Genomic DNA, 19,292 nt, shown 5'->3' with positions numbered 1-19,292 from the left:
AATAATTGTCAACTTTCTAGGATTTTTGAAAATCTATCTTCTTCTTTGATTTTATTTTTTTTTGGTTAGCTAATCTCAAAATTTCTGGAAGATTTACTTGCTTTAATAGAAAAAAATCATATTTAAATAGTTTCAAAAAGTTTAAGAATTATTTCAATAGAGATATTTATTTTTTAGTTAAGATTAGACTGAAAAATTTTTAGAAGAATTGACCAATGTAGCAAAGCATAGATTTTTAATGAAATAGTTTAATTACTTTAGTCTATCTGTAATGAACCTATTGAAATTTCCAACTTTGTACAATTATATGTCAAAAACTAATTTGAATTTTACAAAGAAGTAAAAAGCAACTGCTAGCAAATTTAAAGATCTTTAAAACAAGATATGCATGTAAGAAAAGTACTTTACCCCCTCTATGGCCTTAATAAATTTTAAGCTTATTCCATAACCTCAGTTTAAGTTGTACTCATTCTGTCTTTTTGTTAATTCAGGTTAGATTTTTTTCAAAAAACTCTTTTTTCTTATAAATGTTATTATTTTGTTTTATTTTGTATATTAATTTTTATCTTTTAAGGTTTAAATTATACCCTTTTATTTAAAAAGTTCGAAGAAACAAGTTGATAACAAAAAAAACTGTGTTTTTGTAACTATTTACATAGTAGTTTTGATGATGAAATAAACAACTTAATTTTTTTTTATTGAAATAATATGAAAACAGAGATTTTTAATTGTATAAGATAAATGGACTATTTGCACTCTGAAATGTAGCTGATGCTAATAATAAAATATAAAAGTAAGTTGTGTGATTTATTATAACAAATATTGTTTTTTAAGTTTTTGATTAAGTTTTTGATGGGATATAATTATTTAAGTTTATATTTGTAAACAAAAAGAAACATAAAAAAATTAATATTTAATTTTCATTTGTTTAAGTCACTTTATTTATAATACTTTCTATCTAAGAATCTTTAAGTAATTTAGAAACTTGAAAATGTTTATTTTGGACCTTAAAGGAGTTTAACTTTATAGGTATATAGATATATATTATTATAACTTCTAGATGTGTTTTTAAACCATTTTGCTTTCAAATGTAATATTTTAACTTTAAGCAAAAAAGTTTGAAGTATAAGATGATTTCAGTTTGAAATAGTACCAAATTATATTGAAAATATTTTTACAGTGGCTACAAGTTTTTTGGAAACTACCCACACTTTAATAAAGATCTTATTAATATGTATGTCAATTTGTTATTGTTTTTCTTCGTCTGATCTTGTCTTTGGAGAGCCAGCACCAGTAAGTTTTTTAAGTTAAAGTTCTATTTTAAGTAAATAAGTTGATTATTTGTATTATTTAAGAAAATTTAAGATTAACATAAAGATAGAACTGAACATCTTTAAAAATGAATGCTCAATTTCTATAAAAAAAGAGAGATTTTCACTGAAATTCTATTTTTGCTCCTTCCATTAAGAACCTATTGAGTTGTAAAATTTTGATCTATTGTATGTATCAAATAGTACTTTGAATTAAAAATTGAGTAAATTGCAATTTTTTAAAAAGTCTAAGAAATAAGACAAATTGTATAAACTGGTCTTACTGCCTACAACCATAGATTGAATTAATATATCTTGTATTTTAACATAATAAGTAAGAATGTTTAGCTAGGTTATTATAAGTTAATGACTCTTTTTAGCAATTTTTATTCAAAAGTGTCACCTTTTTGTTATATGTGTATTGACTTTTTGGTGTTATTTATTTTTAAACTTCCAGATATTTGGGGGAAAAACATCACATGAAGGTACATTAGCTGCTTTAATGGATGTAAATGGTGACCGATCTTCTGATCTTATACTTATTTCAAGTTCGTAAAGAGTGATTATTAAGGTTTTTAATATAATGCCTTATGTTTTAATAATTTGCTAACTTATTATTATGTAATGCAGTAAAGTAAATTTATCTATGAGATTCAAACAAATTTATTAGACACAGCAATCGATCCACTTAGGAGATTAAAAAATAATGATTTATTATTTTAAAGAAAAACAATTACAATGTTTCACCGCAAAGCGGATTTTCAAATAGAATGTAAAATAAGTAATTCTATTTGAATAAGATTTGCAATTTAAAAATCTGCTTTGCAGTGTAACAGTGTAATTGTTTTTGTTTTAAACAATAAATTTTTAAAGTAAAGTGATGTCATAAAATTTAAGTATTATATAATAATTAAACTAGTTAGGAGCTCCATGTGTTATATATAATAATTATAGACAAGTAATATTACCATGCGTTTTAATTGTTCACAAGAAGCAGTAGATTTTTATTTGACCAACCCAATCAATTATCATTATTATCAACTTACTGTATTTTTATTTGTTGTCCTAAATCTTTGTATATATTTTTTTTTAATTATGAAAATAGTTTATATTTTTGTAAGTTTTAATCAACATTATTTGAGGTTTAAGTATCTAAAGCATATATACATTATTTCATTATTAACTGTACATAAAATTGACAGCTATAGTTTGTGTCATAACCATTTTTATTATTTTATTACTTAAAAGTTTAAACTTAAAGTTAAGTTACAAACAATAATAATTGAAAAGAGTTTGTTAATTTTTTTATCTAGTGCTTCCTTGATAAAAAAAATAGTATTATTTGTTTCCAATCTTTATACTAAACAAGTACTACACAAAATTGTTGGTTTACTGACTTTCAAATTGCAAAAGTTCTGCCACTTCAAATTCCTATACAGATTTAATGGGCTGCATCTCAAAAAGTAATTAAATTTTAAAAAATATAAGAATTTCTCATGTAGTTTCAATTAATAAGATTATGACATTAAAAAAAAAGATAAACTTATCAACTAATAAAACTTACTATAAATATATTAATGACTTTAAAAAATGATTTTAGCCATATCTCATAAAACAAAACAAAAAATATATAAGAAGCTTATACTTTTATTAGTATTTTTGTATATTTTATGTGATAAACAAAAAAAAAAAATATTATAAAAAAGTTAAAGCTCACTTAATTTCTACTTATACTTGAAATTTTATGCAATGTCTTATTTTGTGTTTTACTTGTATAAAAATTGTAAAAAGCTAACATTGTTAAACAATTTTGTAAGGCTAAAAGGTGTAGCAGATTAAAGACTTTATATCTTTTTTTATACTATAAGCTTGTAAGTGGAAGCAATTTTTAAGAAACATTGAAATTGGGTTTCATAAAAATCTTAAGGTTATCCTATTTAAAGTTAACTTTTACAAATAGGAAAAACATTTTAAGGTATTGCTTGATATATGATATTTTATGTGAAGTTGATAAAAAGATGATTTTATAACAATGTTTTAAAATATTTTCTTAATTAAATAATTAATATTCTCCACTGATTTAAAAGGTTTTAGTATACCTAAATTTTGGTTTTCATATTTATGCAAAAAACAAGTATAACTTTTAAATAAAAAATGTTTTATATACAAGACTTTAAAATTCTCCAGAAGTAAACATTCAAATATATGATAACAATGCTAAAAAAGATAAAAATTATAAAACTTTTTTTTTCAAACATAAAATATAGTCAGATATATTTTTTCAGTTGTGTAATTAAAACAAATGAACTTAGAAGTTATATTAGTAATTTCACTAAAAACATTTTGCATATCTAGATTCCAAGTTTAAATAAAAAAGAAACTTTAAGTTTGTAATGTACCAATTAATCGTTTAGGTGACAAGTCTAAATTACATATCTTAAAATCAAAAAGTATGCAAGTAAAGACAAATGAGCTTGACGATTTTGAAACAATTGAATTAGGTAGAGTTGGTGCAAAAAGTGTTGTTCCTGCAGACTTTAATGGAGATAAAAAGATGGATTTGCTTATAGTCTATTCAGATGGTTTAAAATCTTGTTATTACAACTATAATGTGTTATTCTATAATATTGAAAAGTTTTCAAAGAGTAATATTTTATGTTTTAAACGAAAAGGTATTCATATCGAATACAAGTTTCTTTTTACAGATTTTTAATGTTTAACCTAATTTTTTAAATATAGCTGGTAAAAATTGGAGGTTACAATAGGCTCCTTCTGGAGGAGAAAACTAGAAGGGTGAATAATAGAAGAAACCAAAAACCTATCTTCTTGTACGCTTTTTAAATAATTAACTCAGTTTTCAGGAAGTGTTCCTTGAAATATTTAAACAAATTTGTAGTAACTAAATATATAAATTTTGATTAAAAACAAAGTTATGGCTAAAAAAACAAAAAAATATTTTTTTTTAAGAAAAAAAAATTAGAAAAAAAAAACCCTACTGGAGACTTTTATAAATATTCCAAAGAACATTTTCAAAAAATTTGAGGTATTTATCTTGAAAAGTTTATGAGGAGATATATATTTTTTGATTTTTTTTTATTAAATGTTTTAGTTTTGTTTTCCCATTTAGAACCTGTTTTACTCTTTGACTTTAACTGGCTATATCTCAATTTTTTTTTGAAAACTAAAAATCTGTAAAAACCTACTTATAGCTTAGTTAAAACTCTAAAAAATAAGATCAAATTAAAAAAAAACCCATATGGCCTTAAGTTATATTTGGACCTTTAATGGTTCTAATGCCATTAAGCATTTTTATAGTTTTAAGATTGTATTATATTCTTATAATATTTGATATAAGTTTGTAATTTAGACCAAGTTCAACTGAAAAGTAGAATAAATTTATTAACACTTGAGTTTTAATAAGTTTTTTGACATGTCATATAGTTGAAGTATTAGATCAACATTTTATAGTTTGTATAAGTTTTAAAATGCTTTAATAAAATACATAATTAACAACTTTAAAAAGTATACAACTAAACATGTTTATGTAAATCTATAAAGATCAGGATTGCCACGGGTCAGGCTAAGTCAGTTTTTGGGGTCAAAATGACCAAAAGTCAGTTTTTTTGGTTAAAATGGCAAAATTTCTGAATTTGTCAGTTCAAGTTTACAAAACTCCTTAGTTTTCAAAGCCGTAAAATGGTAAAAAATTAACAAAATTTCCTTTAAAATCGGACTAAAATTGCAAAATGTTTCTAGAAACATGTTGAACTATTACCCTATTTGAACAAGTAGTTGTTGTATGTCATCTTTTTAGTATTGATGATCTGTGGCAAAGACAATTCTATAGTGAAACTTTGATATGTACACAAAAGTCTATTTTGCAAAAAATATTAGAATCAGACAGTTTTTTGTTTAAGTAAGTTATTAAGATTATTATAATAAAGCACTTAGTTTAGTATTTTATGTAACAAATTTAAGTGTATGGTTTACCTCTTTATATTTTTTTTCAGAGTTATTTGAATTTTATGAATAAGTAAAAGTAGATTGTTTTAATAGCTTTTGTATTTTAAAGATTTCATAATAAATAAAAGGAGGAAGTATTTTGTAAAACAGATGTATGATTTACATAATTATAATTGTTATTAATTTTGTGAAGTAAGGAAAAGTAGAAAAGTATATATTAGATTTTTAATTTCAAGGTTTTATTTTAAATAATATGAGAAAGTATTAAGTTTTCAACAAATGTTTACCTATATTTTTTGTTTCAAGCTTGGTTTTTTTTGTAAACGTTATGTTTTTTACTCTTATTAGTTTACGGTTTATACTATTTAAATTGTTTTTTTCGGACATTTGTACTCTAAAATGTTTCTTAGTTAGAGTTTTATTTTTTACGCATCATGATATCATGAATAGTACATTATTTTAAAATTTATATTTACAAAAAAAAGTTTTAAAAAAGAGCCTTAAGTTTGTTTAGTACTTATACTTACTATTTCATTACATGTTATGTTTTCTATATTTTTGTTTGTTTTTGTAACGTTTATTTAAATACTTTATGTAAGATCGTAGCTATTTTTTTTAGTATACATCATGATATAGTTTTTAAAAAGTCATAACGAAGTTAATTACTAATGTTTAAATTTTAATACCATTTTTCGTTTTAAAGAATTAATTATGATTTAGTTTGAGTATTTTCATTAAAAGTTCTTTGCCAGTAGTTTACTTTATATTTGTGACACTTAGAGATTATTTGCAAAAAGGTAGGCAGTGAGAAAAAAGCATACCTAGTTCAATGCAATTTTTTTTTTAATTAAGTTTGTATTTTTTCTTTTTACATTCCAATAAATTATTATTACAGTTATCTTTCGCTGAAGTACACATTCTGACCACAACAGCTACTCATTAGAAAGTTTGTAGCTAATAATTAAAAGTCTAAATAAAACAGAAACCTGACAGAAATTTTTTATTTTGGTTCAAAAATGTGTACTGAATAAGAAGTGCGTACTAAAATGTGTACTTGTCAAAATATGTGTACTCAAAATATGTACCTATAAAAATATGCGTATTTGAAACGCGTACCTAAGGGAAAGGTAAAAGTCAGGCTAAATCAGGCAAAATATAAAATTCACTATAGAATTGTCTTTGCCACAGATCATCAATACTAAAAAGATGACATACAACAACTACTTGTTCAAATAGGGTAATAGTTCAACATGTTTCTAGAAACATTTTGCAATTTTAGTCCGATTTTAAAGGAAATTTTGTTAATTTTTTACCATTTTACGGCTTTGAAAACTAAGGATAAATTTACTAAGTTTTGCGTGGCAATCCTGAAAGATATAATACTAAGTATGTAAAATTTTATTTTAATTAAATTTAAGTGCTTATGGTTAACAGATTAATAAAAGGTATGCTTTTATTAATTCAACTCATTATTTATATAAAAACTTCCAATTAAATCTCACTAAACTATTGTAAAAAGTACTAATTTATGTATAAGATGTCTATATTTTTCTCTTAGTTTTTATTGAAAAATATTTTGCTTAGGTGAAAACAACGATTTAATCAATATTGAAATTCTATGGGGAAAAGACCATTACAGTTGGAACAAAAACTTTCTTTTCAAGTCTAACGTGTCTATGATTGATGAGCCGCTTCTCGTTGAAGCTAATTTAGATGGAAATAGCGATTTATTTGTTGTTCTTTCAAATGAAAAAAGGTTTTTCTTAGTTTATTTTAAAGCTTTACTAAATACCTAACTACTCCAATCATAAAATTAATTAAACAAAAAAGAGTATTTTTAAAAGTTTAGCTTTTTACCTTGTAAATAGGGACTGCCTACTAAAATTTTATTACTTATTAAAATAAAATTAGTTTTAAACTGTAATTGCAGCAATATGTGTTTGTTTTTTAGTACGCTTTAAACTAGGGGTGGGCAACATAAAAAATTTTTTGTGCAAATTTTGTAATATTTACATTCGCTGACCGGATTTCATATAAAGTTTGAAAATGTTTAGCGGGCCGGATCCGGCCCGCGGGCCGTACGTTGCCCACCCCTACTTTAAACAATACTTTGACCATCAACAATTAGTTGGTAAGGCTGTAAAATGTGAATTAGTAATTTACTAGTAAAATGGCAATATCTAATAAAGGGGGTCAATTAGTTTTTAAATATCTGCCAAGGGAGTGTTAATAAAAATTAGTTTTGGATACTCTGACCTAGTACTACTTCGTCATTTTATCTCTACAACAATTATTTACTTAAGAGTGCACAAAAATTTAAATTCTAACCGTTAACATAAAAAAACAAAACAAGGCACTACATCTTAATAAGTAATTTAAGTTTGAAAAAAAAAACTCATAAGGTTTAATTATTAAGATTATGATAGTAAAAAACTATAAAAATATTGTTAGAAAAAAAAATTACAATTACCAAAAAATTTATTTTTTTATAAGTTTAAAAACTTATTCTAACCATGTCTCAAGAATAAAAAAATAAAAATGTGCTTATGTAGGTCTAGTTAATAAAATTATGATGTAATTTTTTTTTTAAACTTAATAGATAATTCACCGTAACTGAGCATTATTAAAATTTGAAATGTTAGAAATTGAACTGTGTAAATTTAAATTTTCGTGCACTTTTAAGGAAGTAAATTTTAGGGATTTCAGAAAAATTGTATATAATGTTGTACCTTCAAACTCAATTTTTAATCAAAATTTTCAACTATGAAAACAATTTAATAAATGTAGTATATTAAATAATCTTAAAATGTAGAATTTATAAAAGTTTTTTATTTTTCAATGCGTTTAGATATAACAAAACGTATCATATAATAGTTAACTAGATACATTATATATTTTTCATCCATTAAATTAAGTTTTTGTTTAAATAGACGTTTTTGTCATAATGTTTTCCATGTTACATTTATGATAACAACATTTACTATTAGTTTTATAATCACAACTTATGTCTTTTTAATGAACTCTTTTATATAAAACTATCAATTAACTTTAGTTACATTTCTTTTAAAAATTGTAGGCAATTTTGGTTGGGTAAAACTGTCGAAAATCCAGAAAATTTTGAATTTGATATTTATAACCTCGAACTTAATGAGACTGATTTAAGATCATTATACATTCCTCACTCTCATGCAATTGTATCCTTTAATGGAGAACCTGATAGCAAGCTTATGCTAACTGCTAAGGACAACCAAAATCATCTAATAATTGAAGAATGGGAGGTTTAATTATATTATTAGCATTTATTTGTTTATTTGAACGTTTTTACGATTGGGTACAATGTTTTTTATGGTTCAATATAATTATTTTAGATTCGATTAATGCTTAATACAAAATGTTTACGTTTTGTTACGTAAGTTGACTCTAATTTAAAAAAAACAGTTGTGTTGCTAAAGTACAGTTAAAAGGACAAACACTGAAAAAATATATTTATTTAAGACGACGTTTAAACTAAAGCAATTTAAAATTTTATTGATCTTTCTATACAATATAATTCAAGACCACTAAGTTTTACGTAAGTCTGTTACTTTTTCAATAATAACAGTGCAGACTTTGACTCTTATAGACTTTTGCTGATATTTTCTTTGATCGTATTGCAAAATTAGCGTACCAGCTGTCTTGCCAAGTAGAAAATGAATTAGTTACATGACGATTTAAATTTGGACAGTTCAAATTCTTAAAAAAAGTGTTTAAACGGCCACAACGCAAAAAGTAATAAATATTTAAAAGAAAGAGACTGTAGTGGGTCTAGTTAATAAGATTGTAATGGTAAAATGTTAATTGTTTTAATACTAAAAGTAATTTTAGAAGTTTCCTAAAACTACTTTATTTAAAAAAAAATCTTTGGCCATATCTCAAAAAATGTTTAAAATTTTTCAAACTTAAAAAAATTGTATTGTAGGTATTAGTTAGACCCACAAGCTTTTTTTTTTATTTCAAAAAAGTATATAATACCTTTTATGTTGTTACTGTTCACTTTAAACATTTTTTTTTAAAGAATTTAAATTGTCAGAACTTGAATTGCCCGAATTTGAATAGTCGTGTACCCCAATATATAAAACATTGTACGGCAACTAGTCTGATGTAACTAATTATGCCAGCAAACGGTAGCTTTATGGTAAAACATCATAAACTGTTTAATGACCGAAGATCGCAAGTTTTTTGTTGCACCTGATTTAAAATAAAAACGAAACTCTGGTTTCAGTCTACCAAAAGCTTGTGGTCTTATGATCGAAGTGGTTTAATAAAAACTTTATGTTAACTTGAGATTGTCTTACGGCACATTAAATTTCAGGCTTTGACTCTGATAGAGTTTCACCACTGTTTTCTTTGATTTTTTCAATATTGTTTCAAGTAGTAGTTTCCAATTTTGTTTTCTATCAATCTTGCTAACATTATATGCAAGTATACACTTCTAAAGTCTTACATTTAGTTATTATAAAGGAATATATATTAAAATAAACTAATAAGTTGAGTTTAATTTAAAAAAAGTTGTTTCCAGTCTCGAGGAACAGGCTTGTACAAAAGTCAAGATATTAGTTTACCTAACGTCTATACTCAAAATAAAAGTTATAAGACTGGGCAAACTTCTTATTGTGATTTCAATGGAGATGGAAAGATTGATTTGATCATTCCTGTATGCATGTTAAAGGACAAAAAGTTTGTTTCATTATGTTATTACTAACGTTTATGGCTAATTACAAATGGACGCGTGATGACGTCACAATAGGTCCAGAGCAATATAAGCTACGTCGAATGTTGTTTTATTTGATATTAAAATATTCAGACACCTTAAAACTGCAAAAAAGAGTAATATGAGAGTATAAGAGCAAACTACTAAAAGGTAATTAATCTTTCCCGACTTCCCTATGACGTCATCACGCATCGACACTAATAGGTATGATAATAAGAAGTAAAAAAAAAATTACTTTGTAAAGTTGACGTATAATCTGTTGGAGTTATTTTAGCTGGAAAGCATTTTGTATCAAATATTTACTTTAAGATGTTACTAACGTTTTTATAATATATTGTTTTGTTTTATATAATCAGGGTTACAAATAATTAGGCTAATTAAGTTTGTTTTGAATTTTTTTGAGCTTTTTTGAAGAACTCAAGCTAAATTATCTCAGGTTATTTTAGTATTTTTTGTGTCTTAATTTTTTCTATGTGTACATTAGTAGCAATACGTAAGGTGTCATAGTGCGTGCAAAGCAACATAAACTACCTTGTATCCAGTTATGTCTCATAATTCAACATCTTATTTTTTAGTTTTAACATAACTGCATACTTTGCTATAAAGTACAATTCTATTTGAGGTAGTTTAAATTGCTCTGTATTTGCTATGACGTCATCACAAGTCAGTAGATGTTTTTTTTTTGATGTGTAACTTTTTTGAGCTTGCAACATTCTTGGTTTATAGTCATTCAGGCGTATTTTTGCTACAAAAAGTGTTAATCCTGTATAATTCAGCAGCCGATCTCAAATATGCTATGATGTCCTAGTTATATTACACACTAAGTGCTAACTAAATCAATAGACTAGTTTCTAGAACTTTAATTTTGAAAAAAGTTTAAATAATCAGTCAAGTTATCATTTTATATTTTGATTATCCTTCTTGTGACAATTTGCAATCTAGTTTCGTCCGTAATTGGACTCATAAGGTAGACATAGTCACGCTTAGCTGTTTTAATGTTAAAGCCAAACGTGATTAAGTGCTTTTGCACTGAAGCGTTCGTTTGTGGGCACAGCTAAAAAATTGTTTGTGGGTGGTTTAGTCTAGTGCTTATTGAATGATGGCGTAACATCTCAGCTTTGCTGAAGATAGCCTAAGTAACTACTAGTTATTTTTACAACAACTAGTATTTTGTTGCTTGAAAACTACGTCCTGTTAAACAAATTGAAATATCTACCGACAGTAGCTTGTTGTTTAGAGTCTTTAATACTATTTTGAATATAGATTTATTTTAAATATTTTTCAATAATATCAATTACTACTTTTTAATTATCACAGTTTTATTAGTGGTATAATATAAACTAATAAGTTTAAAAATATACATTTTGTAGGTGCACCCAAAGCAAAGTTTTAGTTTATATAAATAAAGTGTGGTCAGTTGCTTATATTGGAAATAGTGATTGGAATTTCATTTATAATGAAGAAGATAAGTTTGTAATACATACTTTTACTATAACACAATTTTGTGTATTAAATATTGTATATAATAAAAAAAATAATTATTACATATTGAAAATATAAGTTCTACATTGAAAGTCTTTTACAAGTTATCATACATATTATAAATAAAATATTCATTAGTGATACAAAGTTACTGTATTTTTATAAGGGTTGCCACGGGTCAGGCTAAGTCAGTTTTTTAGATTAAAATGGTAAAAAGTCAGTTTTGTAAGTCAAAATGTCAGAATTTGTCAGTTCTAATTTACAAAATTCCTCAATTTCAAAGCTGTTAAATGGTAAAGTCATACTAAAATTGCAAAATTTCCCTAAAAATTTACTTACAAAGTCATTAAATTCCAAAGCCTTCAAATGGTGAAATAAATAAAATAGCCTTTTTATAACAATCTTTCTATTGCTATAAAATGTGTCCTGCTTTAATTTCATAGCCAAAGTGAAGTTGAACGCTTTTATTCTAACATGAGTCTGTTGAATGACAACCTGCAATAAAAAACTGTTGTTGCATTAAAGACCACATGCAAAAGTTCCAGCTCAAACCATAACAGGAGAGTTTACTAAAGTTATTACAACTGAAAATATTGGTAAGGTGTGCACGAGAGCGCTATCATGACTGGTTGAGAGAATAAAGAAAACAAAAAATTTGATAGGAAAAAAGGAAAGCAAGAAAGTGAGAAGGAAGATGTTAGAAAACTAGAGTTACAAGATTTGAAGAAACAGCGCGAGAAGGCAAAACGCAAAATTGCTAGCTTAGATAAAGAGATTAGTTTGATTTCTTAAATGAAAAAGGTATTAAAATAGTTGGGGTTTTTTCACGTTTTTCAGCCAATGTTTACCTATATATTTCGTTTCAAGCTTTGTTTTCTTTGTAAACGTTATATTTTTTACCGTTATTTATTTACAGTTTATAGTATTTAAACTGTTTTTTCGGACATTTACACTCTAAACTGTTCCTTAGTTAGAGTTTTATTTTTTATGTATATGATTTCATCAATAGTTCACTAGTTTAAATTAAATATTTAAAAAAATAGCCTTACGCTTGTTTATGAATTATAGTTACTATTTCGTCACATGTGTTGTTTTCTTTATTTTCATTTGTTTTTGTAAGGTTTATTTAAATATGTTATGTAAGATCATGACTAATTTTTTTAGTATAAATCATGATATAATTTTTTTTAAGTTTTAACGAAGTTAATTAAAAATTATTAGATTTTAACACCATTTTTCGTTTTGCAGAATTAATTATGATTTAGTTTGATTTAACTAAGAATTAAAAGTCTAAATATAGCAAAAACCTGACAGAAAGTTTTTATTTTGGTTCAAAAATGTGTACTGAATAACAGGGCTGCCACAAGGTCAGGAAAAGTCAGAAAAAAAAAAAGACAAAAGAAAAGAGTTTGACAAAATTAAAAAAAAAAAAGATATTGTCTGTTTAAATTTACAAAACTCCTTTTTTTCTAAAGCCTTCTAATGGTAAACGACAATTAATTTTTTTTTTCTCAGACTAAAGTGCACAACTTTACTTTAAGTTTACAAAATTATTTAATTTCCAATGCCTTCCTCTGATATAAATTAATAAAATATCCTTTATAAAACTGCAAAATTTTTCTATTAACATATTGAACAACTACCCTACTTGAACAAGCAGTTTTTGTATGCTTTTTAGTATTAATGATATTTGGTTAGGATTTTTCTATAGTAAAACTGTGATATATACACAAAAGTTTATCTTGCAGAATTTTAGAATCAAAATGTTTTTTTTTAAGTAAATAATTAAGTTATTTATAATTAACCACTAAGTTTAGTTTTTTATGTAACAAGTTTATGTGTATACTATACCTCTTTATAAATTTTTTAAGTTCTTAAAAGTTAAATAATAAGTTATAAGAGAGGTATATTCCATTAGAAGTTAATTAATTTGTGTTTTTTTATATAAAAACTTAAGTTTTTAAAATAGATAAGAGAGCATTTATTTGTTACAAATTTTATACTAAATGATAAGAGGAAATATTTTATATAACTGATGTATAGTTTACTTTTGCATGAATTTGCTAAGTTACTTAAGTATATTCTTTTTTAATTAATTTTTAATTTAAGGATTTCATATTAAATGATTTAGGACTTTATGTAGTATTTTAAACTAAGTGAACAATTAATATAACTATTACATGTTTTAGATATATATTTTTAACTATAAGATATGTATATATATTACCTTCTAGGTTATTTTACAACTTTTATGCTAAGTCTGACTTTATTTTGCTGATAGAGTTGTTATTGAAAATACATCAATCATACACAGATGGTTAAAGTGATGTAAGGGAAGTTAGATGAATGAATTCAGCATAAAAAACTGTTGTTATAACCTGTATGAAAATAAGATTAAATGCATTAGATAGTTTCAAGTGTTTGATTATGAATTTTAGAATAAGTTTAAATTAAGAGTTTGGTTTAGAAAAGTCAGGAAAATTTTAGTAAAAAGTCAGGAAAATTTTCTCAGCTTGATCTGTGGCAACCCTGGAACAAGAAGTGCGTACTAAAATAAGTACTTGTCAAAATATGTGTACCTAAAATACGTACCTATCAAAATATGCGTACTCAGAATGCGTATTTAGCTGAAAATGCGTACTTAAAACGCGTACCTAAGGGAAAGGTAAAATTCAGGCTAAATTTAGAAATTCTGCGTGGCAACCCTGAATACGTTTACTTACATGAATATTAAAACTCTTGAAAAGTATTAAATTTGCAGTGAATTGAACCACCCAATAAGATTAGTATGTGGTGATTTTAATCATGATGGCTTTGTCGATGTGGTATCTATAATGGGCAACGAAAAGGGAAATGCGGTGATTTTGCAGGGAGGAATTTGTGAAGATACATGGTGCAATGATGCACAGAGGTCACTAAAGTTAGGCATGCAAGTTAAAACAAAGGATTCAACTATTCTAGCTACTTTAGCTGATGTAAATGATGATGGTGCATTGGATATATTAACAACAGATGTTGTTGGGTCATATCCCAATGTTAACATAGTTACAAGAGCTTATTTAAACAAAATAAACATTGACGACTGTTTTATAAATATTGTTGTTAGTTTTTTTATAAGTAAAATTCTTATGAAACTACTTTAAATGTAAATAATTAACTTTAGTTTTAGTTCTCAATTTAGGTTTAAAAAGTTCTCAATTAACTTTTGTTTGATATATTGAAATTGTCTTTTTCTTAGAAATTTATCTTGATTTTATTTAAGGTTAGTTTAAACTTAAACATCAGTATTCTATTTAAGTTAATTTTACAAATTTAAAATTGTTAAGATCAGTTGTCTTCCACTTATTCTAAAGCTGTGTACATTCAATTACTTTAAAACAAATTCTGTACACACTAGACTTTAAATTCACATGACTTATATTGAAAATTATTTTTTTATGTTTCAAGTTTCTTAATAAATAAAGTGTTGAAATTCTTTCATATTAGATATAAGCTTTTTTAATAGAAAAAGAAAAAAACTAACTTCAATTAAGAAATAATTTAATTACATTAAATTTTTTGTGCACAGTTAAATGATTTCATTGAACACAAATGTTTATGAAGACCACTTGTTAAAAGTATAAATTAAATTTAATAAAAACCAAAATTTACATTAAAAATGTCTGATGCTTTACTTGAAATTCTTATAGTTTATATGAATTTATTTTAAAGGTTTTAGGGAGCTCAGCATCTTCATCTAAAACACAAAAGTTTTATTTACCAACACCTGGAAGTACTGTTATATGTGACACTACTGATCCACAAGTTAGTTAAACCTTTATTTATTTTTTTTATCTAATTTTAAAAGAGTGTTTTTTATGTTAATAATCTTAAGAAAAAAAAGTATTGTCACCTTCCTCTTGAGTTCGCACTTTTTACCCAAAGAAAGTTGTGTTCAAAATTTAAATTCTTATTTAAAAAATCTAACTTAAAAAAACTTTATTTTCTCAAAATCGAATTAACTCTTTCTTGTTTTTAAAACTTCAATATTACAGATTAAGAGCTAATGCTAAAAAATGTATTATTAAGTTATTCAAATAATCATTTCTTATTGAAACTTAAGTGACCAGTAATTATACAATAAGATATACAAGACACACAATTTCAATAAAATTAAACATATTTCGAGCAATTCTCATCAGTAGAGTACAAAGCTAACAAGTAACTAGATTTTACAAAATTATTAGTAACCAAGTAATCAAATAATAATAAAGTAATCAAGAGATTAATAAAAGACAAAAGCAATTAGTACGAGTCAAAATCATTTAAGCTTACTTACATTATAATTGATCTACAGTAAAACTAAACATAAGTAAAATAAAAACAACCCTTATAAAATATTACAAAAACAAAGAAACAGTATAGTCAAAATATTTTTGATTACATAAAACAGGTTTTCTTAACAAAATACAAATGGCTTCTAATTTAATCAAATCGAAAACATTACTACAAGTTTTAATAATTTCAAATCTAAATAGATTATAACTGTTTGCACAAGTTGAATTATTAATTACTGATGAGAATTGCTCGAAATATATTTAGTTTTAATGAAATTGTGTGTCTTGTATATCTTATTGTATAACCATTCATTAAACTTAAGTTTAGAAGTTACAAAGTATATTATAAATTGTTTGTAGGTTTAAAACATTTATTTTTTAGTGTAGTTTTAAATTTGACCCTATTTAATTGCTTCAACATTAGAATATTTTTGATGAGATTTAATTTTATGTTTTTTGGGATTTTGTATTTCTTTTTAACACATTTGGCTTTATAATAATGTTTTATGAAATTACTCATCTTGTAAAAAACAGTATGATTGTTTAGCTGTTTAATTGAAAAAAATAGAAATCTAAAGAGTATGTCATAATTTTAATGCCATTGTGTTCCTTTGAAAATTTAAACTTAAGTTAATTCTAATTTTTTCTGGCTATTTTTAACTAAACTACAACTTGAAAAAAAACAAATTTGCAAAATAACACAATAGCATTAAACTAACTTGTAAAAGACTTTTTAGATTTTTATTTATCTTCAGTTAAACAGCTGTTTATCTTAAACCAAAAAATGAAATTTCTGAACCTCATACATACATGCTTATAAAGAATCAGTTAATATTATATCTATAGTTTTCTAAAAGTTACAATTTTTCCACTTATTACTAAATTATTCATTTAATTTTAAACTTAAGATAGTGATTTAGTTCTGTTTTGTTTTAAAGTAAAGTTGTTTTTGTTTACATTCAAGTATAATAACTATTTTTAAAGCAAAAATTATTTTCCATGACTTTCAACTATACTTTTTCTGAATTTTAATTTAAGCACTGATGAGCTCTTTCAGCAAAATACTTTTTGCGTAAAACAAAAAAGAAAAAATTAAATAATATAAATTAAATTAACTAAATAGAGTGTATAATTATAATAATTATAGGGAAAGAACGTCATATCAACTGTTGCTCAACTAACACAATCTTCACACAATGCGCTTCTTCCACCCAATGTTGATTTTGGATTGGGCTTACTCCCTAACTTTGTTGACAGCATTAAAGTTAGGCTGCCAGTTCCTCTTTTGCCTGAGAAATTACTACCAAGTAATCTAAAACACAAACCTACTGGCAACCAAACTTACGAACCAGACGAACAGAAATTTGTGATGCTCATCCCAAATTCAAGGGTTCTGATCACAGCAGAGCCTCATGACAAGCCAGATAGTTGGAAGATACAGATTATTGTCACGCCTTCAAGATATTTCATGCTAACACTTCTTGTTTTTGTTGGAGTCTGTTTTGTTGTTTCTTGTGCTATAGGCGTTCTTCACTGTCTTGAAATGCGTAGAGACAAACGCGAAAAGATTCTCCAAAAGCACAACTTCCATTTTGATGCAATGTAAATGTAAAGATTGACATCAACAGCTTCTAGTTAATAAAACAAATTTGATTTTTGAATATTTTAAAGTTTCTTGGACTTATTACTGTGAAAACTTTTTACAAAACTGAAGTTTAGTATGTTATGATTTACAAATAAAAAACATGATTAGAGTACTACTGAGTGCGATTACAGTATTAAAAGTATTTTAATTAATTTTTTTCTACGTAGTACTTTTCATGAAATTTATTTATTTATAAGTGTTTTTTTTTAATAATGAATATTTTTGTTTTTCTATTAGAATTGAATATAGTTTAAGTTTTAAGGAAATAGATCTGTTATATTTCCAATGCTTTACTTAATAGCAAAAATTCCGGAAGACATAAACTAAATTTCCAACGACAAAAGTATAATCATAAAAGTTAAATGTTTTGAGTTTTTTTTGTAGCTTAATAAGAGATTTTTTTATTTCAATATTTTTTCAGTAAATTATTATTTTATATCATACTTGATATATGTTTTTAATACTTATACTTATTTAAAATTTAAGTTTTTTAGTTTAGTTATACTTATTTTGAATGAAAGGTTTACAGAAGTGGCAACACATAAAGATTCATAGGGGTGTGAAGCAAAATAAATTGCCTTGTTTACAATTACCACTCATACTTAAACATTCTATTTTTGAAGTCCAAAAAATCAAACGATGGTTTAAAAAATCTACAAGTTTAATGCATATTATTTAAGTTCAAAGCGCTCCCAGACAACAATCCATCGTTCAAAAAAGTTATTTTTGTTCATCAATAATACTACTTCTTCAAGATAAGAAGTTTGTAAGATACAGTTTCTTATTAATATAAGCTTTGTAATTACTTCAAGTATTGTTTGGGAATTTTTTTTATCTTTATTTCACCGTTAACAGTAACTATTTATTAACAATAACTTACATCAAACAGTTCATAACTAAATAAGTTTTCAATTTAAAATATATATCGGAAAAGTGTTTGTTTTTATATTTATTTCATTTGAATTTAGTTTTACATACAAAAATATTATTATAATTTAGAAAATCTTCCAGCCTTTACATTTGGTTTTACACACTGTTTTAAATTACTACATCATAATATATTTTTTCACTTTTATTTACTTAGTTGCATGAATGTGTTTCAGTTCTTTTAGTTTAACAAAGTTCACTGAGGACGGACTGCTGTCTGAAAGCGCTTTGAACTTGAATAGTATGCATTAAACTTGTATATTTTTTAAACCATCGTTTATTTTTGTAGTTATTGATGCAGGGTGAAAAATCACAAGCAATAAATTGACTTTGTCCTGGACCGATTTAATAATTTTGTATAAATCTTGTCATTTTTGAAATATTAACATAACTGCATATTTTTATATTAAATTCAATTGAATTAGAAGTAGTTTAAATTGCTGTGTTCCCGCTAGGACGTTATCACGCGTCATTTCAAGAGTTTTAATTTTTTCAGATTCGTATTTTTTTAAAGCTAGCTACGTCCCTGGTTAGGGGTAACAGTAATAGTAAAAAAAAAAACTAAATTAAAAAGAAAAATTAAAATAAAATTAATTAAAAAAAAAAAATTCAACCTGTGCAAAATTGTCTTCGTGCAAAAGTGTCTTCGTGCAAAAGTATCTTTTCGCAACATTGTGCCCTCGTGCAATTTTGTACGCTCGTTCAAATTTGACAGCTACCCGTTTTAAGTGTATGTTAAAGATAACCGCGTAAAACTTTTTGTAAAAAAAAAATATATACTAAACAATAAATATTTGATAGTAGTGCATTCTGTTTAAATTTTTTATTTACCCGACAAAATAAACTCTTTGAAAACATCATATAAAAGCTTAAAGAAAGTTAAGAAAATATGATTGCAA

General features: G+C 24.9%; 1 protein-coding gene across 2 annotated transcripts; it reads left to right on the top strand.

Annotated features, from left to right (window-relative positions):
• Nucleotides 1-716: 716 nt before the first annotated feature.
• LOC145833866 (T-cell immunomodulatory protein-like) lies at nt 717-17,578 on the top strand. Of its 2 annotated transcripts, none has more exons than XM_082941097.1 (11): nt 717-793; nt 1,181-1,293; nt 1,768-1,858; nt 3,725-3,892; nt 6,858-7,029; nt 8,350-8,551; nt 9,832-9,989; nt 11,394-11,492; nt 14,267-14,606; nt 15,217-15,309; nt 16,969-17,578. In XM_082941097.1, exons 1-11 carry the CDS (start codon nt 772-774, stop codon nt 17,425-17,427), a joined length of 1,917 nt encoding a protein of 638 aa, XP_082797223.1. In that variant the 5' UTR covers nt 717-771; the 3' UTR covers nt 17,428-17,578. The 2 variants fall into 2 exon arrangements, with proteins under 2 accessions (XP_082797223.1, XP_082797224.1); XM_082941098.1 differs by having other exon boundaries at nt 1,768-1,881.
• The last annotated feature ends 1,714 nt before the right edge of the window (nt 17,579-19,292 follow it).

This window comes from Thalia democratica, chromosome 4 (assembly GCF_965202585.1).
Source record: "Thalia democratica chromosome 4, ktThaDemo2.hap1.1, whole genome shotgun sequence".
In the NCBI taxonomy this organism is placed as follows: domain Eukaryota; kingdom Metazoa; phylum Chordata; class Thaliacea; order Salpida; family Salpidae; genus Thalia; species Thalia democratica.
Note: the sequence above shows the minus strand (reverse complement) of the source record. Positions and strands in the feature narration are given on the sequence as shown.

Coding starts and splice junctions, on each gene's coding strand:
- LOC145833866 (XM_082941097.1), top strand. CDS start 772: ATGCTAATAATAAAATATAAAA. Junction 8,552..9,831: donor TAATAATTGAAGAATGGGAG/GTTTAATTATAT, acceptor AGTTGTTTCCAG/TCTCGAGGAACAGGCTTGTA. Junction 14,607..15,216: donor ACTGTTTTATAAATATTGTT/GTTAGTTTTTTT, acceptor TTTATTTTAAAG/GTTTTAGGGAGCTCAGCATC.